The sequence below is a fragment of the Solanum tuberosum genome, unplaced genomic scaffold, assembly GCF_000226075.1.
Source record: "Solanum tuberosum cultivar DM 1-3 516 R44 unplaced genomic scaffold, SolTub_3.0 scf00106, whole genome shotgun sequence".
NCBI lineage: Eukaryota > Viridiplantae > Streptophyta > Magnoliopsida > Solanales > Solanaceae > Solanum > Solanum tuberosum.
The window spans coordinates 871,962-899,541 of record NW_006239032.1 but is presented as its reverse complement, the minus strand read 5'-3'; the positions used below and the strand labels follow the sequence as shown (position 1 = coordinate 899,541).

The window sequence follows — 27,580 nt, the reverse complement described above, 5'->3', positions numbered from 1 at the left end:
CTTCTTGCCTTTTAAGTTCTAACAAGCAGTACGTGTTGTATGACTTCATTAGCCATGAAGTACCCATATTTGTTTGCGTGTAGGTATTATTATTATTGCATTTGTAGGTGTTATTGCAGGTCAATCGATTAAAAAATTGGCTACTTAATTGACATTAAGATTTTTTCATATTGGAGAAATATTTACAAAAGTTACTGTAGAACATGTGCAAGTTTCATCTAATAGAAAAAAAATGAAATTTAATGAAGATTTGAATTATCTGACATGTATACACCATTAATATTCCTGTTATTTTTATGTTCTATAGACTTGTAGGAATTGTTGAGAGTGAAGATACTCTGCATGATGTGAATATTAAAAGTGTGACGTTATATGTTTGGGGGCGGTGCACATAGGTAAAAATTAAGGGGTCAGATGAACCTCTTTGGTAGAAAACTATAGACTATATAACTAAGGCTAAAATTATATTTTGTTAATGTATAGTAGATATTGAATCTCTACTTTTTCATATATTTACTCTTTTATATTTTAAAATACTTAACGAAAATTCTACTTCGCTATTGTGTGTGTCATTTTCTTTTTATCAACTAGACAACAAGTAGATATTTCCGTATCTAGCTCTTTTGGATAATGTAATTAACCCTTGATTGATGCTTCATAATCCAATTTAGTGTTCATCTTCTAATTGTGTAATTTGCAATTAAAGTCATATAATTAATCAAGAGAGAATTGCTTCTCATTCAATGTGTTATTTGCACTCATTACTTTACGTTTTTGAATTCTTATATGCAAAATTGGAAAATTCCTCAAATTTATTCACAAATTATACTTTTATAGAGAAAAGATTATGAATTCACGAAATTATATTTAAGTTAAGTTTGCCAGACGCCCCTTTAAAAGGCCTCTAGAGTAGATTTTGATTAATAGAACATTTCTAATTATAAATTATATGAACTTTTAATTTTGAGGGATGATTAAAAGTTGAACATATTACATTTGCTATTAATAGGAGCTTTTCTCCCACAATGATGTGCAAGCATGCTGTCAATACCAAACATGATGATGGGGTGGTTTGGTAGCTGGTTAAAATTATACAAATATTAATTAGTTATATAAGTAGTATTAGTTATTTTATCATCTACTTTGCATAAGATAATACACTAATTCTCTCATAACTTATACAAGTATTATAAATTATACTGACTTCTAAATTACAAACCAAATGAAATGTCGTATTAATTTTATACATAATCGAATAACTTATTTTCTAACTAGCTACCAAATATATACTTAATATATAACTTATAAATAAATCAATAAATGAATATGTTGGTTTTTTACTAGCTACCAAGTGATTCCTAATATAATAGTCAAATTTAAATTACCAAAACATAATTAATTAGACTAAATATATACCAAATAAATATTTTTTTGGGTCTAGTGTTAAGTATAAATTTATATGAAAACCTACTAAAGAAAAAAAGAATTATGTTATGACGACGTAATTTTAAAATGATTACTGTCTTTAATAGCTTCATTAACGTTAAACACTGAGACAATTAAATTTTAAACAAATACAGAACGTACATTTATAGAAAAGTTCAAAGGTCAACTTGTGTTGCGTGGAAAAAAATGGCAGCAACAACTTGTTACTTATTAGGACCAAAAATAATGAAGAGGATGTATTTGATCACTCCCTCGATTTCTATTTTAGGTTTCATGTTCCTTAAGAAACTAGGTAAGTTTATCATTGTATCCTTATTTCTATCGAATGCAGGATAAAATAATTTTATATTTTATCTCGAACTTATAATATCTTAATTATCTTTTTAAGTTGTAGCCAAACGATCATAATTACCCTGACGACACTTCTTAATGAGTCAAGTCAATCCCATGTATTAATGTCTTATTCTAGCTTCACAAGTTGATTTCTTTTTAATTTTTGTCAATAGTGTACATTGAGGTAATTTTCTGCTGGAATCGTTCAACACCTCAAGCACGCAACACAACTTTATTGTTTACGTTTTAATTTTTTCGTCTTACTTTGATTTTTTTATCTTGATACTCCCTCTATTTCATTGTACTTGGCTCCTATGCCGAAAATAAATATTTCGTTTTATCTATTGGAGAATCTGATATTCAATTGACATTAAAAACTTTTCATACGGGAGGAAGTGCAGAAAAAGTGCAAGTCTCATCTAATGAAAAAATAAAATTCAATAAGGATTTGATTCATTCAATACATATACATACGTCATGGGCATCCCTGTCTTTTTATATTATATAGACTTGTATGTTGTATGTAACTATTAAGACACATTCTATATAGTGTGATTATTAAAAGTACGATTAAGAGAAGTTTATTATTTTCTTTTTATATTTACCCTTATCATTAAATAACTACATAAGTTTGATAGTTGATTAGAATTATACATATATTTGTTATGCAGGATTCTAATTAGCTACAAATATTGTATAGCGTATATATACATAATTTTAATAGATAAATATGTTGCTTCTTTACTTTTACTATCAAAAGATTCAAAATAGTCAAATTAAATTTTTTAAAGCATTATCAATAAGACTAATTTTTTGTAAAATAAATCCCTAATTAATAAATATTTTCTTGAGAAGGAGTGTGAAGTCAAGACATACTATATAAAGTAAAATAAACTGAGGGAGTTACTTACTTGGAGTTTGACTGAACCCATTCTTTTAGGTTCAAACGCTATAAAATATTCAAAACCACAATAGAAAACAATAAATTATGTTTTGACCGCGTAATAATTTTAAAGGATTGTTGTCTTTAATAGCTTCATTAACGTTAAACTCTGAGGTGTCGTTTAGTTGAGGATAAATTATTTCAGAATAATTAATTTTGAATAAGTTATTCCGATTTTACCATATGTATGGGATAACTTATCTCATTACTATATCAAAAATGGTGGGATAAATAATCTAAGGACTATCTAATATCTCCCAACCTAACACGGAAAAAAGAATTCTACATTTTATCATGAGATTATTATACCTTATACAATACTCCTTCCGTCCTCTTTTAGTTGTCATTGTTTCTTTTTTTAGAGTCAAACGATAAGAACTTTGACTAACATTTTACGATGTATTTTTTAACATATTGATATGCAAAAATTGCAATTTATAGTACTTTCGTATAATTTTTGAATATTTAAATTTTTCATTTAAAATATCAAATTAATATAGTTTAATTTAACTTTAAAAATTAATCAAATTAACTTTCGAAAACGTAACATGACAACTGAAAGGGGACGAAAGATCTTCGTACATGTTATAGAAAATTTCAAAGGTCAGCTTGTGTTGCGTGGAAAAATATGGCAGCAGCAACTTGTAATTTACTTATTAGGACAAAAAAAAATTTAATAGAATGTACGTTTGATTAGTAAATAAGTTTACTGAGTTTATAATATGTGGATTAAATAATTATAAGATTATTTGTGGATATATGTATATTTTATTTATTGAGTTTAGTTTGATAAATTGAAAATGAGATATGCAGGATATAATATTGCGGTGACTTTTGTTTAAACTAGATGGATAAAATTAAATAAATTTTAATCTTGACTTCCTCAAAAAACTTTTGAAATAAATTTTACATTTTATTTCAAAATTATAATACCTTAATTATCTTCGTAACCAGACGACCTTTAAGGATTTTTATTACCCTGACGACGCTTCTTAATGAGTCAAGTCAATTCCATGTATATTAATGTCTTATTGGATTACTGTCTTATTCTTGGTTAACAAGTTGATTTATTTTTGTTTTTTTGTCAATATATATTAAACATTTCATTTACATATTTTTTATTTTATTTTTTCACGTGATATTTAAAACTATGAGATTAAAGACATTTTGATACTTTCTCTGTTTCATTACTTGGCTCATATATAAAAAATAGATGTTTTATTTTCTTTAATTTGTCTATTTTAGCAAGTCAAGATAATTTTATTATTACTCCGTCCGTCCAACAATAGTTGTCCTCTATATTAAAAATAGTTGTCCAGTTTAGAAAATCAAGAGATAATTTACTATTTATATCTATTTTACCCCTGTTATTAAATACTAGTTACTCCCTCCATTCCTTTTTATATGTCATCCTTACTATAAATTGTTGGTTCATAATACTTGTCATTTCATAAAATCAATAATTACAATATTCTTCTTATTATACTCTTGATAGTTAATTAGTCTTGAAAATAAATATTTGACCAACCTAGGCAAACTAATAAGTAATTAATATTCATTGTAATTACTTCATACATTGATTAATTACTCTCACCATTGCATTACTCTATAATTATGATTTTGAAAAAGAAATTTCAACAAACAAATTAAAAATAAAAGATTAAATTATTTATCATTTATTGAAAAGTTGACTTCAATAAAATTTTAAATAAAGGTAGAATTGTAAACTTACTTAGTTTCTTAATGCAAGTGAAATCTAAAAATGTGACATATAAAAAAGAACGGGAGGGAGTATCATCGAGAAAAGGCCCAAAATAGTCACTCATCTTTGGATTAAGACTCAAGTCATCCTTGAGTTTTCACATGGAGTACTAATAGTCTCACATATTTGCAATATTGGTGCACTTTTGGTCCTCCGCTAAACTTTTGCCTTTAACATTAATTTTATCCACAATTTTATGTAAGGAATGTCCAATCGTCTTTTTATATATTTTAGTAGAAATAATAACTCTATGTGAGAGAAGGTGAGAAGAAGAACACCTTATTCTGTTCAGTTGAAATATTATTATAGCTAAACTAAGAACATCTTGACATATGACGTTGCAAGAAAAGAAAAAATTGTACTATTGCACGTGAAATCGTCGTGATGAACCTCTCAACTTTACCTGCGATACGATTTCTACTAAACAAAACAAGGTGTTTTTCTTCTCACATTCTCTCACACAGAGTTATTATTTCTACTAAATATATAAAATGACGATTGAACATTCCATACATAAATTATGAATAAAAATAATGTTAAAAAATAGGCATAATTTAGGAGGAAGACTAAAAGTGCACCAATATTGCAAACATGAGGGACTATTAATGCTCCACGTGAAAACTCAAGGATGGCTTTGAGTCTTAACCCAAAGATGAGGGACTATTTTGGGCCTTTTCTCGAGTATCATCTAATATATTTCTCAAAGTATTAAATTTAATAAAGTCAAAAGATAAGATAGTACTCCCACTATTTCATATTAATTGAATTGTTGAGGTGTTTCACAACCTTTAAGAAAAGAAGATTAAGACATAAATTAGGCTTGACTTTTCATTTTTACCCTTATTAATTATTATCAAAATTATGATTAAAATAACTAAACATTAATTAATAACTAATTCCAATACCAAGGAGTATTACTTTTCTCATACTACCCATTAAGTAGTACTCCATCTGTCCCATATTAAATGACTACCTTTCTAAAAATACATGTTCCAAATTATTTGATCACTTACGAAATCAAGATAAAATTAATTAAAAAATGTTTTCCATTTTACCCCTTTAATTAATATCATCATCGTGCTTAATGTTCCTATAATTTCTTTTTGGAAGCTTAACAAATTAAAGTTCCTAGAATTTATCTTTCCAAAGAGTTCATCAAACATTTAATTACTCCTTTGTACTCTTGCTCTCACCCACTTTGGAGTACTTATACCTTTTGTATGCCCTATATCATCATAAATTATCTTAATATCCATCAATATAGATAAATGATAAAAATTAGTCAAATTGATCATTTTATTTATGATTTCTTAAATACCGTGTAAAATAGAATGTAATCAATTATTATGGGACCGAGGAAGTATTAAATAACTACACAAAATAGTTGTAGACTATTTTTGAGTTTAACAATATCGTTAATAAGGTTTTAAGTTTAGTAAAATACATTTATATTAAAGTTCTCTTAAGGTGTGTGGTAGGTCATTATAGACAGGGCAGAGCTAGGTGGGGGTTTGTGGGTTCGGACGAACTCAGTAGCTTTTTCGTAGACCCTATATTTGTACTAGAAATTTAAGTAATAACTTGTGAACTCCTAACAAAACGGATTGACAACTCAATAATAAAGAAGAAGAAGGAAATTTAGAACCCCCAAACTTCTAATACTAGCTCCGCCTCTGATTATTCAGAGATCGCGTAATATGAAATAGGAAATGTACATTCTATATAATTTTAGTTTAAGACCACTAACTTCAAAAAAAAATCCTTTACTTTCTTAAGTTTCATGGCAACTCAAACTTAACAAACAAATTGCAACGAAGTATCATTTATCTTCAAAAGGAAGCAAATAGCGCCACTTATATATATATAGTAACATTTCTTTCTTTTTGTCTTTTGAGAAACTTTTTGCATGTCTAGAGTAAAGGTGTGCATTGGTCAGTTCAATTCAATTTTATGTATTATTATTGATTTGATTTAATTTTATGTATTATTGATTTTCAGTTTTTAAATATGTTAAATCAATAATCAAACCAATAAGATATTCTTTATTGATTTATCGGATTTTGGACCTTAACGGTTCAATTTTCAATTTTCAATTTGACAAATAAGAAAATACTCATAAAATAAATATATGACTTCTCTAATAATTTGGCGACATGACAATAATATAACTTTACATAATGTTCATAAAATAAAAACAATAATGACTAATATAAAAAGAACTATACTAGTGCAACACAAATAAAATAAAACTAGGACAATATATATATATATATATAATGCGAATTGAAGACTAAAGGGCAAAGGTATAGTAACCAGTAAGGTAATGATATTAATATTTAATATTTATAAAGGAGTAAAATAGTAAATTACTACAGTCTTAATGGATTATCGATTTACCTAATAATCTAAAATTAAATAACTAATAACCCGATAATTTTTTTTATAAAACCATTAAAAATCGGTTAATTCAATAACCCAATAATAATAAACCAATAACACTATTTTTTATTCAATTTATTGATCGATTCAATTTTTACACACTCCTAATCCATAAAAGTCGATCATACGAAGAAAAAAAATGGACAGAAAGCTATCTAAAATATTATGAACAGCTTGTTGTAAGCACTTGCAAAATCAACGTGGAACAATTGGAATATTCTCTAAGTTTACATGGCTAGAGAATAAGTCGATAAAGCTAGGATCATTTGGTACGCATGATGGGATAAACAAAAATATTTCACCAAATTATTTTATCTCACTTTTTATATAAAATAGTAATTTCATCATATTAATACAAGTGATAGAGAAAAATAATTTCAAAATTATCTAATATCTAAATAAGTTAATAACAAATTTTATACTAAAATCATTATCCTTACGATCACATCGAATGTGTGTGACTCATCGTGGGTAACTTCAAAAGCTTAACCACGAATGAAAGGGGAAGTTCCAAAAAGATGGATAAGTAGGACCCTCTTAACTTTACTAGCCTAATACTTTCATCCCCACATTTTTTTAAAAAAGAAAATTGATAATATTTTTATATTTAGACAAGTGTTAATTTAAAACTTCTCATTTTAATCTCAATAACAAATTCTTATAACCACAAAAATATCGCGTCATGATTAAGATCATAACTTCTTGTCCAGTCATATAACATGAAAAGAAAGAGATACAATAATAGAAATATTTGTACAATCCATCGGGCAATTGAAATTAAGATTAGCTGCTCTTAGAACACTAATCTGGTGACACTTTTCGATTTTCAAAAGTTAATTTAACTAATCTTTGAAATTAAATAGGATTAGAATTCAATCTCTTCTAATCAAATTTTAGATATTCGAAAACTATAGTAGTGTTATATGTTATTAGTTGCAACTTTGAGATCACAACTAAGGCAAAATTCAAAAAAAGTAAACAAAGTTAGCAATGGCAGTATCAACAGCCACAACACCAACAACTTCAAGCCTTAGCTTCTCCCACTTGTCCTTTTTCCAACACAAAAAGACTTCATTTTTGTGCACAAAAAACAGCATAGTAAAGAGAAAATGTGAACACAGGGGAGTTCATGTGAAGTGCATGGTTTTAGAAAAAAGTAGTGCAGCAGAGGCTAAAAAGACTAAGAGACAGAGTGTTTATAAGCTGCAGACCTTAACTAGCTGGCTGTTGAAACAAGAACAAGATGGGATTATTGATGCTGAACTTACTATTGTTCTTTCGAGTATTTCGATGGCTTGTAAGCAGATTGCTTCTCTGGTTCAAAGAGCTGGAATTTCCAAACTTACTGGAGTTCATGGTGCTTTTAATGCTCATGGAGAGGACCAAAAGAAGCTTGATGTTGTCTCTAACGAGGTTCGTTAGTTTAACCGTTTAGTATTTGAAATTTACTGGCTTGACTAATCTGGATACTAAGGGCACGTTTGGCCATGCGATATGGTATCATGATATGGTATCATGATATGGTATCATGAGATGAAATTGAAGGTTTGTTTGGACATGCGATATGGAATTTTTTTGTTGTGTATTTTCTCATAAACATAAAAATCTCATAAGTTGTAAAACTATTAAAATAGCCCCAATTGTTTATTCAATCTTATCAAATAAACAAAAATTATAAAATCGCATAATAAATTATTACAAAGTTATTTGTTCTTCACTTAAGTAATTGTTTCATCTAAAAAATTGAACATAAATTGTACTTGATATGCTCATATCTCTCAACTACTCTTACAAATAACCTATAAAGTAGGGAAAAAAACATACATTAGTGAGTAAATATTAACTTAGAAGTTAAATACACTAAGATAAAAATTAACAAACATCACTGACTTCTAACTATTTACAAGAAAAATCAATAGTTAAATATTATTGAATAACGAAATTTTAAAAAGTTACCACAAGTTTGAGTCAAAAACACTTCTAATAAAATTTAATCAAAAAAATTATAACTAGTCCACTTGACTAAATATTAATAACTAATTGATCAAATTTTTCCCAAGTCCTCAATCCATTGGACTTGATATTCTTCAATCATGTGAACGATTATTTTGCAAATACTAAAATTAAGAAAGTGCGGCACCGCCAATGAAAATTGTCTTTTATCAATATTATGCTTAGTCATAAGATTAAGACGTTTTTTTTATTATGAAAAATCAAAAAAGTATTACTCCCTTCGTTCTTATTTATATTCACCAAATGAATTTCTACTTTATCATTTATATTCACCAAATTTAAAGTAATAATAAAATTTTATATTGGTGAGAATAATAAATTTTAAAAAGTAACGATGTGATTATAAATTTTATTTACATATGAAACAAATGGTTAGTAGATATAAATGTGGGGTTGTTTTAACAAAATATAAACTCATGGATTAATTATTGTAGTAAAATATCTCAAATCATGATATGGAATCACCATATAATTCCATATCATGGTTTTTGGAGAATATGGTATCACCTCTCATGATATGGAATCATGAGATGGAATCAGCGTAAAATCGCATGGCCAAACGCCTACTTGCTGAATTGCACAATAAAGGGTAAAGTGCTTCCTACTTAAAGGTTCTTGAGTTTCAAGGTTTGAACCCGAGATCTTTAGTTAAGAGTACAGAGATTCCAACTATCCCACTAAAACTCGGAGGTAGCTCATTCTTGTAGTTAGTACATCTAACTAGGACTTTCACTAACTCCAAATCAATAAGATCATCTTATGTTGTTCTACAAGTTGCTTCAGTAGTTTGAGGTTTTTGCAGTAAGATGTTAACATAGGAAGATTCAAGATAAACGTTTAGAGTATTAGTAGTATGGCGTATTGAGCTAGATGTTAATGAAGGTTGATGCTTATGGCTTGGCCAGGTATTCTCTAATTGTCTGAGAGCGAGTGGTCGGACAGGGATTATAGCATCGGAGGAAGAGGATGTACCAGTGGCAGTAGAGGAGAGTTACTATGGGAACTATATCGTGGTTTTTGATCCTCTTGATGGATCATCAAATATTGATGCTGCTGTATCTACTGGCTCTATCTTTGGTATATACACTCCAACTGATGATTGCCTCCTTGATCTTGAAGATTCTACCACGGTACAAACCGGATTACCTATGTATCCTCTCTTATTGAGATTCAGGAGAAGTAGGATCTTTTATTGTCATGCTTGTTATGTATGCTAGATACTTGCTATAATCATTTTTGTCTATCAAGTTATGAATTGTATCAGATTGATTGGCTCTCTGGTGCCTAATTTTCCATCTGAATAGTTAACCATATCGAATACACATATTCAAAATTGCAGCTTGACACTGTGGAGCAGAGGTGCATAGTGAATGTGTGCCAACCAGGGAACAATCTTCTAGCAGCAGGGTACTGCATGTACTCGAGCTCAGTGATCTTTGTGCTCACGTTGGGAAATGGTGTCTTTTCCTTCACTTTGGATCCAATGTTTGGAGAATTCATTCTGACTCAAGAAAACATTCAAATACCAAAGGCTGGAAAGATCTACGCGTTCAATGAAGGAAACTACCAGTTATGGGATGACAGGTTGAAGAAGTACATCGATCACTTGAAGGACCCCGGTCCTAGTGGCAAGCCTTACTCTGCCAGGTACATTGGCAGTTTGGTTGGTGATTTTCATAGGACTCTTTTATATGGTGGTATTTATGGCTACCCGAGGAACAAGAAGAGCAGGAACGGGAAGCTGAGGCTTTTGTACGAGTGTGCCCCGATGAGCTTTATTGTGGAACAAGCCGGTGGCAAAGGATCGGATGGCCAACAAAGAATTCTTGATATTCAACCAGTTGAGGTGAGAACAAACTGACTGCTACATCTTCTGTCAACAAGCAAAGTATGTTAGCTTATTTGTTTTCTTCCGTTTCTTTCATTGCAGATACATCAACGCGTTCCATTGTACATTGGAAGCATAGAAGAAGTTGAAAAATTGGAAAAGTATTTTTCTTAATACAGATGTGAACTGAAGGGGCTATTCATTAGTTTTTTAACTACTTTAGTTTTGTAAGCAAACTAAACACATGAAGAGCTGTAAATTTGTATATTACTTGAAATGAAGAGCTGTGAACAAAGCCTTGGATGATTATAGAGTCTTGAAAAGCTTTGCAGTGATTCAATTCACTATACAGTTGGAATGGTACTTATACGCCATATATTTTTAAAATTTTGCAAGCATCGAGTAGCTTTAGTCGCCTCGAGCTCGAGGCTCAATGGACTGAATTGGAATAGTATTGGTGAGGAGTTTAGTTGAGACAGAACACAAATAGAATAGGTTGAGATAGTTTATAACCATCTTTTTTGTTTTTGTCTTAATTTTTTTATACTAGCTTAGTTTTTGAGAAGCCCAAAAAGGTCTTGTCTTCGTGTGACATGGGTTCGAGACGTGAAATCAATCACTTATACTAGCATCAAGATAAGCTGCTTACATCACCTTTAGTGGTGCTGCCCTTCCTCAAACCCTGCTAAACACGAGATGTTTCATGCACTGAACTACCCTTTTATATATCCAATGTGAGAGACTCTTTTAGCATTGAAATTATGGCTCCTTTTGTCTTTCAAATAACCTACTGAATGAGCTTGAGTACATGAATTAACAGTACCATAATTAAAAGCTTGGCAAGTTAAATAGATTTTGAGCAAATATATGATTTTTTTGGTATTGACAATTATCCTTTCCTCTAAAGAACTTCTGATTTTCCCAAGTTTCTCTTTTAAGTCCAAAGATTGCATCTTTTCTTTGCATTAAAAGTGAAATCACCTTTCTGTTAGGTTTGTAGGGACACCCCATTTTGATCCCTTGAATTTTCAGCCACATCTTTTGATCTTCAAGCAAGTTGCTCTTTAGTATTTTGGACCTTTAGATATTGTTGTGATAAAATTATGTTCACACAATTGTCAAAACGCAAAAAGATAAGCAGGCAACACCAGTTGTCAATTCAGAGATAGAGAGAAATAGAGAAGAAAAAAATGGTTGAAGCTCTTCTTGGAACCAAATGCTCAAGCTCTTCTTCCATTTCTCATCTCTCTCCTACTTTCCATCTCTTCCCCACCAATATCAAGAGATCACAACATCTCATCCATGGCAGTTTCAGTCCTAATTCAAGAATTCGCTGCGAAGCAGCGAGCTTGGAAGGAGCAAAAACAGCTCCAGCACAGATCAAGAAACCGAAAAACAGATATGAAATGGTAAACTTGACAACATGGTTGTTGCAGCAAGAACAAGCAGGCAACATAGATGCAGAATTAGCCATAGTTCTTTCAAGCATATCACTAGCCTGCAAGCAAATCGCATCGCTTTTACAAAGGTCTAGTATTATTAACATTACTGGAACTCAAGGCACTGTTAATATCCAAGGTGAAGATCAGAAGAAACTTGATGTTATATCTAATGAGGTTTGTTACTTTTTTTTTACCTTCTAACACTTAGATTATTGTGAAGTTTAGTGCACTGATCAGTAAAAATGTAATCTTTGAGTGTTGTAGTTGTTCTGCAATTGTCTAAGATCAAGTGGGAGGACAGGGATTATAGCATCAGAGGAAGAAGATGTACCAGTGGCAGTTGAAGAAACTTATTCTGGAAATTATATTGTAGTGTTTGACCCCATTGATGGATCTGCTAACATTGATATTGCCTTAACCACTGGATCAATTTTTGGAATTTATGGTCCAGATCAGCAATGCCTTGTAGATATGGATGATGATTCCACGGTAATCTCGCAATTCTAACATGAAACTTAAGTACAAGTTGGGGTCGGCTATATGAATCATCATTGTCCATGTCACTCCGTTTATACTCATTTCAGTACAATGTTGCATAAAATGAAATTGAAAAGCAATATTTTATTTTATTTTGGATTTTCAGATTGATCAAGCCAGGGAGAAGTGTATAGTCAGTGTTTGTCAGCCAGGGAGCAATTTAGTAGCAGCAGGATATTGTCTTTATTCAAGTTCAGTGGTCTACACACTCTCGGTAGGAAACGGAGTATATGCATTTACTTTAGACCCTGCATATGGAGAATTTGTTTTGACACATGAAGATATCAAAATACCAAAGGCTGGAAGGATCTATTCCTTTAATGAGGGAAACTATGATCTCTGGGATGAGAAATTGCAGAGTTATCTTGACCACTTAAAGCAACCAGGTCCTAATGGCAAGCCATATTCAGGCCGTTACATAGGTTGTCTCGTGGGTGAAATCCACAGAATGTTGTTGTATGGCGGGATATATGGAAATCCTAAGAACAAGAACAGCAAAAATGGGAACTTGAGGCTATTGTACGAGTGTGCACCCATGAGCTATATCGTAGAACAAGCTGGTGGCAAATCAACAGATGGCAACCAAAGGATACTGGAAATCATGCCTGAGCAGGTAAATTTGAAAATTTACATTCAGGGAAAACATAAATTAAGATTCTTTAACAGTATTTAGTTGAAGATTGAATTTAAGGTGTAGGTGGTGTGATATAATGATTAAAAAATGAGCAACGTATGACAGCTCAAACATCATAGTTGTGTCTTTTTCAGTTTTTCGTAAGCCCATAGGACCTTAATTACTTTTCTTTGATGCAGATACATCAGCGAACGCCTATTTTTATTGGAAGCCCAGAAGAAATTGAGAAGCTGGAAAAGTACCTAGCCTGAAAACTATCTCATTTGATGTATCATCTGATGTGATGCAAGTTATGTACCATAAACATTTTAGTTTATCAAACGACAAAATGTACCTAAGAGGCTTCTATCTTACTCAAAATCCATCTTATATTTTACAAATGAATGAATAGTTGAAATTTAGAACTTGAAAAGGTAATTCTATTGGATTTCATAAATAAGGTCAGCTGTGATGAATTCTAGCATGTCGGCCTCCATATTGATCTGTTGAAGAATTTAGTCAATTTCTTGCACACAAGTTCTAATGTCTCGAGCTTCTGTTACTCTTAACTGCAAAGATGTAAAATGATACAGAATCGATTAGTCTTATGGCCTCTATTAGCTCTTTGTACAAAACAAAAAGTAAAGCTGAAAGTGAAGCAACTACCACTTACCAGGACTTAAAAGTTGGATACGTTTGGTAACCGATTTCACAGTTTTCACAGTATCTGAACCTGAAGAATCAATGATAAAATTGAAATATATTTAGATCACTTTCACATGAAAGAAGTTTACATTCAATTGTACAGTCAAGAATTCCCTTTTACCTAGTAAACTTGTATCTTTCTCTGAAAAGACTTTGGTAACTGTCGATGAAATCTGTGATGTTATTTGGTTTCCATCAATGTTGACATTTCCAGACTCATATGGTGACCTGTGCATTAAACATTAGATGGAAACTTAGCTTCTATAGATAAGCTGGCATTATGGATGTAACAAGAAATCTTTCTTCATGGACAGAAAAACAAGAAATTATACCATGAAAAGGACTCTGGAGAAAAGTCCAGTTTGTCCTGGCAAGAATGATCAACCCCTTGTACATCAATGTCGAAATGATGCAGCAGCTCAGAAAGATTAAAATTCTCACCCAGAAGATCCAAATTAGATAAATCCAAGTCAAAAGTATCTCCTTCCTTCTCAGAATCAGATGTTGAAATCCTGTCAGGAACTTGTGGTGCCTCTGAACAACTTGGAATGTCTGAGGCATCAAAATCTAACCTACCTTTTACTTGATCTCTCCTCACAGACCTAGTCAAGTTTGCTTTAACTGGTGAGGAAGTCGAAACACAGTGATTTCTTTCTATGGAATAGTATGCTATTTGTTTGGTGGGGGTCACTTGAATTGTTTCTGAAGAGATTATCATGCGGTTAGTCGACATTAGATGAGAGGGAGTAGCTTCTTTGATTGAAGTTGCTGTTGAACAAATTCCAAGTGGGGATATAGATTTGTCAGTTTGGGATGACGATTCTATTGGAGGTGTCTTGGGACCAGAATAATTAGTTAGAGGGGACTGAATGGGGTGGTCTGACAAACACTTGGCATTGTTAGATCCTTGGGCTGGTGACCTTTTGGGTTCATCAATGGGATCTGATGGCTGAACTGCTGAGCTCTTCAAATTGTTGTTATGCTTATCATCTTGTGGCATTGCACTAGCACCTGCAAGAAAAGGGTACTGACTACTCAGTGATCACCATAAGATTAAGATATGAGATTCACAAAGTCTAACATCAATAAAATTTACCTTTAAGTAGCAACTGATTGGTGGGTGACCGTGTACGAGATTTTTTGGCAGTTATGGAAACATCTGAAACATCCTTGGACCCTTTTCTTTTTGAAGCTGTCGGGATGGAAACTGGAGTAGTAAATTTCATCATATCAGCAGCAGTGTTGGAAGGTGTTGATGCTGACATAAGAACTGGACTAGTGTATGCAGAACAATAACCTGACAAATTTGATAATGATTAATGTCACTACAGAAATTGTCCAAAATAAGTGGTCTAAGAATGGATTGTCTCCTGATACTTGCATTTAAGGAATAGTATAGGCATATTGAACATGGAATAGTAGATCTTTCAGGTAAAAAACAATGGATCATTATTGTATCATGGGAATGACACAAACTCAATCCTATCTTGTTAATGGTGATGCTACATCCCTATTTTTTTCCTTCCAAGTCCTGCAATTCTATCTGTGAATATATGTCCAATCCGCAACAATATAATATAAGCACAATGGGCTTTATTGAGGAGCCAAATTTAGCAAGACATCAAGCAAATGTTTTACTGCTTATTGCAATTGCCTAATTTGACTATCACATCCGTGTATAGAAAAACAAAGTTTTGAGAGGTTAGATAGGTTGTTTGTGTTGAAAGTAAATGTTAGTTGATTGAAAGAGTCAAAAGAAGAATAAAATCCAACTTAAGTTCATCAGTCATAACTGAAAAACTACTGGTACAAGCTTAATGCAAAGCCAATAGGAAACATCATGATGCGTGGGCCTACAACATCGTCCTTCAAGTTAATACAGAGACTATGTTAAGGTCTTAAGGATTTATAAATACAAGGATGTCTCCATATCTTGTAACTCCCGCGATGTCAAAATTGGGAATTTGTGACTCAAGGTGACATATCTTAAGGTTTTAAGAATTTATATAAGTTGGGAATCTGGGACCTAAGTGTTTCCCAAGTGTATTTATGTTGAAAACCAACCTTCAACAAATGCCGAAGTATGAAGAGACATAATAGTACTTCCTGTCTGGGACCTTGCAGCTCAACAAATGAGTATCAACAACCCAAAAACAATTAGAATTTATTTTGTTGGATACCATCATTATAGGCAAAATCTTGGAGCTACTGACTCACAACTACTGAGCAAACCCCGTGAACAAATTTGGCAATTTCCTTTTCCCTAGTATTAGGCTTATTCATGTAGTTTCTTGTTTTTTGATATCTATTACCATATGATGTTGTTAATGTTCTCTTTTTGTATGTTTTATATTGGTTTTCATATTAGTTGTCATGTTTTCTTCATTTCATATTTCCTCATTCATAATTAATTTTATTTGATTCATTTGAACCAAGGGTTTTTTGAAAACAGTATCTCTATCTCCACGAAGTACGACTAGATCTGTTTATGCTTTACCTCCCCAGACTTCACTTATGGTCTATGAGATATAACACTAATGAAAAAGTATAACAAACACATAGACAATTATATATAACTTTTTGGTGAGGATAGCTAAAATAGCAATAAAAAGACCAGAATTGAAACCTGCTGAAATTGGTGAAGACCCAATAGCTTGTTGGAGCAAAGGGCCTGAATTGTGCATTGAAGAAGCAGGCACTGGGGCAGACAGCAGCAGAGTTGCACTGGCATTATAACCATTCATAACTTCTTGCATCCCTCTTAACAAATTCTGAACCTGCAATTTCTCTTGCCCCAAAAACACTTTTTGCTCTTTCAAACATATGTACTCATCCAACATTGCTCCTAAACTCAATAAACTCCTCGGCGCCTGTTCAAATATCACAAGACATAAAATCAAAAACAATTATTAAAAAAAAATCAAGCTCTCAATATAATTTATTAATACATAAAACAGCCGCAAACCCAGACTTAAACATTATAGGTTCTAAAATCAATAGTAGATCTAAATCCATATAGTTTCAAATCAATCAAAATACATAAAACTTAAATTTTGGATACGCTTTGATAGGATCTACCAATGTATATGAATTTATTACCTCATTGACGGGTAATTTGGATAGGAGAATTGAAGCTTCAGAGCGGAAAGTGGAGCGGGTTTCGGTGAAATGGTTATCGGAGAGGTAACGATCAACGATGAAAGCAACTTGGACAGGAGTTACTTTTCCTTTGCCTATGTTTTCAGGTATTTTTGGTTTGGTTTGCTTCCCCATTTTCGATTTCTGCATCTGTGCGAATTAAGAAGAAATCGGAGAAGAAGAAGGAAGAAAAATGAGCGGAGAATTTTTGGGGGGAAATTGCAGTGATTTGTTGGAGTTATGAATAAGGAGGGAAAGGGCAGGAGAATGTGAAGGACTTTATAATAAGCGCGGGACTATCTCAAAACAAAACAAAAAAGGTAAAAAAGTTCTTTAAAAAAAATGAAAAAGCGGTAAAACAACATAAGAATATAAATATATATTTATATTTAGAAACAAAAAAAAAAAAAAAGTAGTATTTCTTTAGTTTTATTTTTTAATTTTGTGGTCCTAAATTAAAGGTATGTCAATTGTAACAAAATGTTTTTTAGTATTGTGGCATTAAACATGTCATATGGAGAATTGAAAATTAAAGTATTGTCAGGAAAAAAAAAGGTCACTCTTTTTTAAATAAACTAAAAAAAAAATTTATTCTTTTTTTAAATGAAGAAAATAATAGTTAATAATTCAAAATATTTAAAAAATAATAATGAAAGAAAATATTCTTTGACTATCCAAATACTTCCTCTAATCCACAACATAAATGAATTTTTGGAGTGTTGCAGATCGATCTTTAAAGAAAATTAATTAAATGACACTAACTAAAGAATTAATTTGTCAATACTACCTCTTTGTTACTTCCCCAACCTTTTTTTAAAACTAGATACTCCCTTTTCATTTGTCCTTAATTATTTGTCTACTTTTAAATTAACACACTTATTAAGAAAACAATTATTGACATAGTAAATTTACCATTTTATCCCTATTAATTGTGAAGTTGATGAATTAAATGAGATTTTCAAGAAGTTTTACCTTTTTCAAAATTGATTAATTGAGAATATTAATAGGTAAAAAAAAACTTATTCTTTCTTGATTTGTCAAAATTGACAAGTAAAAAAGAAAAATTGGACAAGTAATTAAGAATAGAGGGAGTAGTTGAAAACCTCATTAAAGAGAGTAATTCTGATGAAAAAAAATTAATTAATACATCTTTAAACTGAAAATATCATTTATTTTGAACCATAAAAATGCTCCAAGGTGTAAATCCTCTTCAATTCACCTTTGACTAGCTCCAGTTTTTCCATAGATTTATTTTTCTAAAAAATAAAATTATATATATATATATTCATTAAATTTGATTTTTTTTAACACTTCCAAAAGTTAGCCCGGACTACATTTTGGGTGAAATTTCACTTCCACTCATACAACTTCAAAAAAAAAATCAAGTATAATGCATATTCAAACACAATATTAAATTTTGAAAACTTTTTTTTCCAAATTCAAAAACTCAAAATATATAACCAAACGCTAGCTAGCTACGTCTATTTCATACACTTTTATATTGAAGTGTTTGACACCTATTTTCATGAGAAAATCCGACAATAAAATAATAGTACATCAGATACCCTGATTAGGTAGAATTGAACTAAGTGCTAACAAAGTATATCATCCTTCAGGTCAACAAGCAAGCGTGGCTTTAAAATTGGTTGAGTAATGCTAGGCTCTGCAATGTCCAAAGTCCAAACTTGGCTTCACCATGTCACTGAACAATACGTCCTACAATGTCATTATTTTAATGTCAATTAGGAGTCGTTTGGTGTAGGATATAAGGTATAATTACCTTACGTTTGATTGGAGGTATTAGGTATTCATGAGATTATTTGTCACCATTTATACCTTAGTAATGGGATAAGTTATCTCATATACATGGTGGGATAATTATCCTCAAATAGTCAACCCCGAAATAACTTACTCCCAACCATATGACCCCTTTGCTGATGTACTAATAACTTTGTCCATGTCTCTTTTGGTTATGATAAATGTATTTAGCAGAGTAGTCATTCATAATCTGATTTCTCTAATAAGTAATTGTCATTAATAATCGTAAATAGACTACTTCACATGATAAATTCAGCTAGATAATAAGCCTTGCAAATTTAAAACCTCAGTTGATTACGAGGTAAGAATTGCTAACAGATTCAAATAGTAAGACAGATCCAATTGAGGTAAATGAGTAAAGTGATGATAATAAAACAGATCCACAATTGAAACTTTATCGAATATAAACTACAAAATGCACATAGATCCAATTCTAAGGATAATGGTTGAACCAAATAAACAGGTTTCCGTAGATTAACTCCAGGGAAGAAGCAAATAAAACATCTATGGAAAACTGCTTCATAAATTTCTAGTACAAGTAATAAATTTCACAAAACTGCAAGTGCAATTTCATTCTCAACTTAATTGATTCAACCAGCTTGCTGGCTCATTCAAGTTACAACCAGTGAGCCACAACCAACTTGGACCTGCAAATCGAAGTCTTGTAAACACCAACAAATCAAGGTACTAACTACTAACCATGAAATAGAACAAGATATAGACAGCTATGTAAATAGCAATAGAAACTTAATAGTCATAAAACCAAGATAGAACACAACCACCAGAATTGAAGTACTACTATTACAACACTGCAGATTGTCTTTGAAAAATTACAGGATAGCACTAGCTATCAAGACACATTACATTGCCATAGCCAAAAGACCATCAACAGGAAGTTGTGGTTTGGCATCATCCAAATTAATTCTCATTCACATCCTCTTCGTCTTCATCCTCGTAATATTCTCCTTCCTCATCAGCAGTGGCATCCTGGTACTGCTGATATTCAGAAACCAGATCATTCATGTTACTTTCTGCCTCAGTGAACTCCATCTCGTCCATTCCTTCCCCAGTGTACCAATGCAAGAAAGCTTTTCTCCTGAACATAGCTGTGAACTGCTCGCTCACACGCCTAAACATCTCTTGAATGGATGTTGAGTTCCCAATGAAGGTAGATGCCATTTTAAGCCCAGTTGGTGGGATATCACAAACAGTTGACTTGACATTGTTTGGAATCCACTCAACAAAGTAGGAAGAGTTCTTGTTTTGCACATTGAGCATCTGCTCGTCCACCTCTTTAGTACTCATTTTACCCCTGAACATAGCAGAGGCAGTCAAGTATCTTCCATGACGTGGGTCAGCTGCGCACATCATGTTCTTGGCATCCCACATTTGCTGTGTAAGCTCTGGTACTGTCAAAGCCCGGTATTGCTGAGAACCACGTGAAGTCAATGGTGCAAAACCAACCATGAAAAAGTGAAGCCTAGGGAATGGAATCAGATTCACGGCTAACTTCCTAAGATCAGAGTTCAACTGTCCAGGGAAACGCAAGCAACAGGTGACACCAGACATTGTAGCTGATATCAGATGATTTAGATCTCCAACTGTTCCATTCAAAAAGGGAGATTAAAACGGTGAATATTATGATGGAACATGCTCCACAATAAGTTTCAACAACCAAACAAATCAGATATTCAAGGAGTTAAATTCAAAAACTAACAATAAATATCGAACATAATCAAATAGATGACGCAAAGAAAAGCACAATCGAGATGCTGAAATGACTTACAGCTTGGGGTGGTAAGCTTTAGGGTTCTGAAGCATATGTCATATAGAGCCTCGTTGTCGAGAACCATGCACTCATCAGCATTTTCAACCAATTGATGCACGGACAAGGTAGCATTATAAGGCTCAACAACGGTATCAGAAACCTTAGGTGAAGGGAAAACGGAGAAGGTAAGCATCATTCTGTCTGGGTATTCTTCTCTGATCTTTGAGATCAAAAGCGTTCCCATACCAGACCCTGTTCCTCCACCCAATGAATGGCACACTTGAAATCCTGGAAAAATCAAACAGAGAAAACGTCAACAAATCCATCAAATTGCACAGATCTACAACAACAACAACACATGAAAACGAAATGCTCGAAAAAATGCCTAAACACAAACCTTGAAGGCAGTCACAGTTCTCAGCTTCCTTACGAACAACATCGAGAACGGCATCAATCAATTCAGCACCTTCGGTGTAATGTCCCTTAGCCCAATTGTTACCAGCACCAGATTGTCCAAAAACAAAGTTATCAGGACGGAAGATCTGTCCAAAAGGACCAGATCTGATACTGTCCATGGTACCAGGCTCCAGATCCATAAGAACAGCCCTAGGAACAAACCTTCCACAGGTAGCCTCATTGTAATAGACATTAATTCTCTCAAGCTGGAGATCAGAATCACCAGCGTATCGTCCGGTAGAATCAATGCCGTGTTCGGCACAAACAACTTCCCAGAACTTGGCACCAATTTGGTTACCGCATTGTCCACCTTGAATATGAAGGATTTCACGCATTTTGAAACTGAAATCTGGAGAAAATATGCAGAAATGAAAGGAAAATATGTAGATCTAACAAAATTGGAACACAAATGAGAAGAGAAATAAATGTAGGGACAAAGGAGGAGAGGGGGTGGGGTGTTTTATAGTGAGATTGAAAAGCGTTTTAGGGTTTGTAAGAAAGGGACGGATGAGCTGTAACGGATAGTGAATTTACGGCTCAGATCATTTTATATTTTTTTTTATCATTTTAGGAAGAAATTTTGAAATTTGAAAATTAAGGGGACCAGCTGTATCAGAACTTCAGACTGACGTTGATTTTTTTCTCTTGCCACAAAGTGAGGAGCTTGGTAAGGTGTCCCTTTTCGATTTTAAATATGTTAAACTATTAATAAGATATTTTTATTGATATTTCGATTTAACTAATAAGAAATATTTATAAAATATATATATGACTTCTACAATAATTTGATGCGACAAAATAATAATGTAACTTCACAAACGCTCATAAAATTGAAAAAGTAATACTTAACTAATATGAAAAGAATTATATAAGTGTAACATAGGAATAGGATTCTTACTTTAGATTTTGACATGTTGTCATCTAATTTAATATTGTTACATTTTAATTCTTCAATTTTATATTTCTTGTTACACTTTGTTTAAATTGTTGTTACATATTGTTTCATAATGTATAATATTATATTGTATTGAATTGTTTTAATGAATACAATGTTTTGATAGATCATATCGTTCTATATCATTACATAATGACACATATTCATAATTTAAATGACAAACGTAGCAGAAAAATTGGTACAAGATAGCACTACTATGAAAATATTTGGCATAGAGAAAAACAAAATTATGAAATAATAAGTAAGTGTTCAATACGTGTTAAAACAACATCAAAAAGGTAAAACATCAATAATGAGACTTTTTCTTTTCAAGCAGTTCTCTTAAATCATATGAATTTTTTTAAATATGGCAAAAAATGGAATAAAGCGTGCTATTTTTGCAAAGTACTTCATTGTGCTAATTATGTGCCTAAATCTATAATTGTGACAAATGTTGTAATTTTTTTGTGGTGGTCCATTTATACAAAAAAACAACCAAAAAAAAAGAGAATAATCTAAATCACTATCTAGACTTAGCTCAATTTTTACGAGGGAAAATATAACCCTTACAAATTATTCTATCAGATGATATTGGATTTCAATCTAATTTTTGCTCATACATTTTTTATCTTATAAATAAATATTAGATAGTTCTTTGACATTTCATTAACTTGCAATAAAAATTAAATCATGATCTAGCATTTTTTCCCATAGAATTTATAGTTTTCTCAAAAAGATTTTTTGGGCCATGATATAAATTGTTTGTGAATTCTACGGAAAAAAAAAACATTTTATAAACAACTCATGAATTCGAGACAAAGGATAAAAATCACTCAATTATTTAACAATTATTACCATTGACCTATTTTTTTACATTTGAAATTGATAATAAAAATAGATCAACATAATTTGCATGAAAAGATACTTTTAACATATTCTTAATACAATAAATAATCAATAGAGTGATAAAATCCTAAAATTAAGCATCTATTTATCAATTCTTGTCCGTTAAAATCTCAAATTTAGGCACAACTGATTATATTTTAGCCTTTAGGTATATTTTTTTTTCCTTTAGGTATATAATAGTACTGTTATTATATATTAATAATATCTATACATAATATTGTTTTAAATTTTCTCAAATTATATTTTAGCATCAAGATGGCTCAAATATAAAGCAAGATATGTTTTATTTCTCTAAAATGTTATGGCCCCAAAAAATTAAATAATTCTAGTAACACTTAAAATGATATTAAAATCAGTAAAAAATAATATATATTTATATATAAAAAATAAAAAAAAAACTATCTATTTTTTAGCATAAATATTTTAGAACTTTGAATTAAACAATTCAAACTTTATATAAATAAATAAAGTATTTTATATATAAATCAAAGGTAATGTATCATAAGCAAGTGACTAACATCTATTAATTATAATTAATTCATACATTTATAAATAATACTCTATATTATATGCAGTTAAACACTTTATATTTCAAGCATTAAATGGTAATAGAAATATAATGATAAAAAATAACATTAACTGTTCAATTTGATATAAAGAGAGTGAAGAATGATTGTAACTTTCTAAAAATTTCATGTGAAGCATTTAATTCATTGTGAAAAGCAATATCTCAAAAAACATTAATAAAAAAGTATAGATAAAATATTTCCTTAAAAACTCTATTTTTTATTTTTATCTAATTTAGATAAAAGAAATTAATGAAGAAGTTGAAAGAGTGTAAAAAGTATTTATTGAGAAAAAAAAAATAAGACAATAAAAAATATAGAAAAATCAAAGTCAACATTGTTTTTTTTATATTTATTATAACTGATTTATTATTTTGACATCTAGTTAATTAATTCTTACTAGTTAAAATAATTTTAAGAAAATATTCCCTCTCATTGTTGTAGATAGGTTATAACAATGTTGACCATTTATTTTCAATATTTTTGATTGTTTAATTTTTATTTTTTTTCCTCTATAGATACTTTTTATATCTTTTCAACTTTTTCATTAGGTTTTTTTAATCTAAATTAGATTTAAAAAAATCTTTGAAAAAAATAGAGTTTTTTTTAAAGAAAGTATTCTCTATACTTATTTATTGATGTTTGTGGTACTATTGTTTTTCAACAATGGTATTAAGGCTTCACATGAAATTTTTATGAAGCTACAATTATCAAGGGCAATTAGTGTAAGAAAAATATGTATGACTAATTATCATTTTCAATCTTCTAAATATTGGATAAATGGTATATATTTTTTGGTCTAATTCTTTCATATGTTTGTGTATATACATTGATATATGCATACACTTTTATATAGAATGGGCTTTAATAAAGTTTGAGACTAGTCTATGATTTTAAGGTTTCTTTCATATTTATATCTTGTAATTTTAAATATGTCAGGTGATTTAATTACTAAAAAAGTTATTCTTTTAAATAAATTAAAAAAAGAAAAATTAATCAAACAAATTGAAACGGAGAGATCGGAGAGAGTAATTAATTTCCTTTCCTTTGCTTGATCTCTTTGATTATCATCTTGTCTTTGCATGCACACTCATGTTCCAATCAACAGTTTTCAAGTGGTTATTTCAATCATTTCAGTCAAAGAGTTTATTTAGCATTACTGCTAAAATTTACTCCATTCGTTTTTTAAAAAAATTACCTAGTTTCCTTTTTAGTTTATTTAAAAAAGAATAACCCTTTTTCTTTTTTGGCAACACTTTAACTTCAATTTTCCACGTAGCATGTTTAATACCACAAGATTAAAGGGTATTTTGATACATTTGACATAACTTTAATTTAGAACCACAAGATTAAAAAGTCTTCTTTCTTTTCTCAAGCTCCGTTCCAAGTCAAACTAGGTCATTCTTTTTTAAACGGAGGGAGTACTTATTTTTAGAAGTATTTTTTTTAAAATTTTTTTTTTACAGAAAAGTATTTTTGAAAAAAGCAATTTGTGTTGGTTAATTCATTTGAAAAATGTTTTTGATAAGTGGATTGTATTCTATTTTTTTTTTAATAAAATACTTTTGAGAGTCAAATTAAGAAAAAAGACAAGTATTAATGCACTTCTAATATTATGATTATTTTAATTATCTACTATAAAATTTATAATTAATTTTTTTGTTATATTCAAATGTACATATTCAAATTTGCAATCAATATTATACATAGATGAATTAAAAATAAATTAAATATTGATATAATACTAACATGATGATTTACATACAATTAAAAATATCAAGCAAAATAAACTTAAACCATTTAACAAATTAAATCACTATGCACAAAAAACTTATCAAAATAATAAATAAATATAAGAGATATAGTGATAAATATGTATAAAAAATGGGTAGATCTCACAAAATTGGGATACGAATGAGAAGAGAGATAAATGTTGGGACAAAAGAGATAAATATGTATAAACTTATCAAAATGATTTTTTTTCACGGTTCGAAAAGCGTTTTAGGGTTTGAAAGAAAGGGGTAGATGAGTTGTAAATTGTAATTATTGGCAGAGACAAAAAAAATTAACAAAGGGTTTAAAATTTGAAGAAATAGACACACAAAGTAGTCGAAGGGAGTTGGCATCTAATATATATATCTAAAAAATTATTTTAACTATGTATAAATAATATAATTTTCCGTCGAAGAGATGTGGATAAAACCACTTACTATAAGGTGGCTCCGCCACTGGCCGTAACATATCGTGAATTTACTGCTCAGATGTATTTATATATTTCTAAACATTTCAAATCTTTTTAAATATTTTTTTTATTATTATACGATCATTTTAGGAAGGAATTTTGAAATTTGAAAGTTAAAGGGGACCAGCTGGATAGCGGTGGCAATGGGCGGGGGCGGATGCGGGGCGGATTTAAGGTTGTGCGAGGCGGGTGGGATGCGGGGCGAGTTGAAGTGGGTTTTAAAAAAATTAATGTGGGGAGGGGCGAGTTGCGGGTATATGTGCTTTTATGTGGGTTCAAACTTAATTTTATCTTTTTACATGTTATAAGAGTGATAAACTATTATTTATTAAGATAAGTTCTTAAAAGCTACTAAAATATTCAAGATAGTAAATGAAAATGGTTCAATAAAAAAAAAATACAATTTCTTACATGTTTTCAATTGACCTCTAAAAAATAATTTTAATACAGAAGCCACAAAGTGACGAGAGTGGGTCAATATGTTTGTTTAAAGTAATTAATTTAATCTGGCCACACATATACAAATTCTTTAATTTGCTCCAAAACTTTTGCACTTCAATTTAATATAGTTTTATTTAACCCTCCAACTTCTTTAATTTGCTCCAAAAAATTTGACACTTCAATTTAATATAGTTTTATTTAACTTTCAAACTTTTTTTTTATGCATCATTTAAATATAAAAAGAAATTCGATTTAACATCAGAAAGGTAAAACATCAATAGTGAGACTTTTTCTTTTAAATACCTTTTTTATTCGTATGATTTTTTTAAAATATGATAAGAATAGAATAAAACCTGCTATTTTTTGTTAATTATTCTGCTAATTATGTGCCTAAATCTTAAAGGGTGACAGATGGTGTAATTTTCTATGGTGGTCTATTTATGTAAATATATATTTTTTAAATTATTATTTATACTTTATCTAAATTTTTACGAGTTCAAATTTAATTCTTAAAAATTATTCTTTCAAATAATATTAGACTTCGATCTAATTTTTGCTTATGTATTTCTTAATCTTACAAACAAATTCTGATATTTGATTAACTTGCATAGATTTAAACTATGATCTAACATTTTCTTATAAAATTTATAGTTTTCTTGAAATAAATAAATAAATTGGGGCCATGATATAAATTGTTCATGAATGGTACCAATTTTTTTATTTTAAAAAAAGAAGTTATTTCGTAAACAATTCTTCAAATCGAGACAAGGGATAAAAATCACTCAATTAGTTAACAATTATTACTATTGATTTTTATTTTTTTTATATTTGAATTTGGTAAAACAAATAAATTAACATAATATACACTAAAAGATACTTTTAACATATTCTTAATCCGGTAAATTATCACTAGAGTGATAGAATCCTAAAATTAAGCATCTAGTTAATTGATTCTTATCATTTAAAATCACAAAATTTTCTAAACCTCTCTCATTGTTGTTGTATTTGTCTTAAATTATAAATAGTGAAAAATATATCAATATCTATTTCGGCACAATGGGTTATATGTTAGATATATAATACTACTATTATTATTATATATTAACATATTATATACATGTTATTGTTATTAAATTTTCTCGTATTTTACTTTTCAGTATCAAGGATGACTCAAAAATAAAACTAAGGATTACTAAAACTAATAAAACGTTTGCTTTATGTCTCTAAGAGTCCCCCCCCCCCCCCCCCCC

General features: G+C 30.4%; 4 protein-coding genes across 4 annotated transcripts; 2 read left to right on the top strand and 2 right to left on the bottom strand.

Annotated features, from left to right (window-relative positions):
* Positions 1 to 7,814: 7,814 nt before the first annotated feature.
* On the top strand, positions 7,815 to 11,070 carry LOC102590778 (fructose-1,6-bisphosphatase, chloroplastic-like). Its single transcript, XM_006349415.2, has 4 exons — positions 7,815 to 8,336; positions 9,842 to 10,066; positions 10,276 to 10,782; positions 10,867 to 11,070. Exons 1-4 carry the CDS (start codon positions 7,914 to 7,916, stop codon positions 10,936 to 10,938), a joined length of 1,227 nt encoding a protein of 408 aa, XP_006349477.1. The 5' UTR covers positions 7,815 to 7,913; the 3' UTR covers positions 10,939 to 11,070.
* Positions 11,071 to 11,840: 770 nt separating this feature from the next.
* Positions 11,841 to 13,730, top strand: LOC102590424 (fructose-1,6-bisphosphatase, chloroplastic-like). Its single transcript, XM_006349414.2, has 4 exons — positions 11,841 to 12,380; positions 12,471 to 12,695; positions 12,850 to 13,356; positions 13,557 to 13,730. The coding sequence occupies exons 1-4, from the start codon at positions 11,955 to 11,957 to the stop codon at positions 13,626 to 13,628; spliced, it is 1,230 nt and encodes a 409-aa protein (XP_006349476.1). The 5' UTR covers positions 11,841 to 11,954; the 3' UTR covers positions 13,629 to 13,730.
* Positions 13,731 to 13,896: 166 nt separating this feature from the next.
* Positions 13,897 to 17,423, bottom strand: LOC107060952 (uncharacterized). Its single transcript, XM_015309579.1, has 7 exons — positions 17,161 to 17,423; positions 16,688 to 16,931; positions 15,158 to 15,358; positions 14,394 to 15,072; positions 14,183 to 14,289; positions 14,030 to 14,089; positions 13,897 to 13,925 (listed from the first exon to the last, which is right to left on the bottom strand). The coding sequence occupies exons 1-7, from the start codon at positions 17,347 to 17,349 to the stop codon at positions 13,897 to 13,899; spliced, it is 1,509 nt and encodes a 502-aa protein (XP_015165065.1). The 5' UTR covers positions 17,350 to 17,423.
* Positions 17,424 to 19,747: 2,324 nt separating this feature from the next.
* LOC102590108 (tubulin beta-2 chain-like) lies at positions 19,748 to 21,640 on the bottom strand. The gene is given in 5 exon segments (NM_001288277.1): positions 19,748 to 20,618; positions 20,804 to 21,073; positions 21,183 to 21,370; positions 21,373 to 21,381; positions 21,383 to 21,640. Coding segments are annotated over 5 exon segments (1,344 nt in total). The 5' UTR covers positions 21,577 to 21,640; the 3' UTR covers positions 19,748 to 19,935.
* Positions 21,641 to 27,580: the final 5,940 nt, after the last annotated feature.

Bases quoted from the DNA above. Each gene is read 5' to 3' on its own strand.
- LOC102590424 (XM_006349414.2), top strand. From the start codon at position 11,955: ATGGTTGAAGCTCTTCTTGGAACCAAATGCTCAAGCTCTTCTTCCATT. The intron at 12,381-12,470 runs GTTTGTTACTTT...TGAGTGTTGTAG, and splicing joins TTGATGTTATATCTAATGAG to TTGTTCTGCAATTGTCTAAG. The intron at 13,357-13,556 runs GTAAATTTGAAA...TCTTTGATGCAG, and splicing joins TGGAAATCATGCCTGAGCAG to ATACATCAGCGAACGCCTAT.
- LOC107060952 (XM_015309579.1), bottom strand. From the start codon at position 17,349: ATGCAGAAATCGAAAATGGGGAAGCAAACCAAACCAAAAATACCTGAA. The intron at 16,932-17,160 runs GTAATAAATTCA...ATATTTGAACAG, and splicing joins CCAAATTACCCGTCAATGAG to GCGCCGAGGAGTTTATTGAG. The intron at 13,926-14,029 runs GTAAGTGGTAGT...ACATCTTTGCAG, and splicing joins TATCCAACTTTTAAGTCCTG to TTAAGAGTAACAGAAGCTCG.
- LOC102590778 (XM_006349415.2), top strand. From the start codon at position 7,914: ATGGCAGTATCAACAGCCACAACACCAACAACTTCAAGCCTTAGCTTC. The intron at 8,337-9,841 runs GTTCGTTAGTTT...TGGCTTGGCCAG, and splicing joins TTGATGTTGTCTCTAACGAG to GTATTCTCTAATTGTCTGAG. The intron at 10,783-10,866 runs GTGAGAACAAAC...CTTTCATTGCAG, and splicing joins TTGATATTCAACCAGTTGAG to ATACATCAACGCGTTCCATT.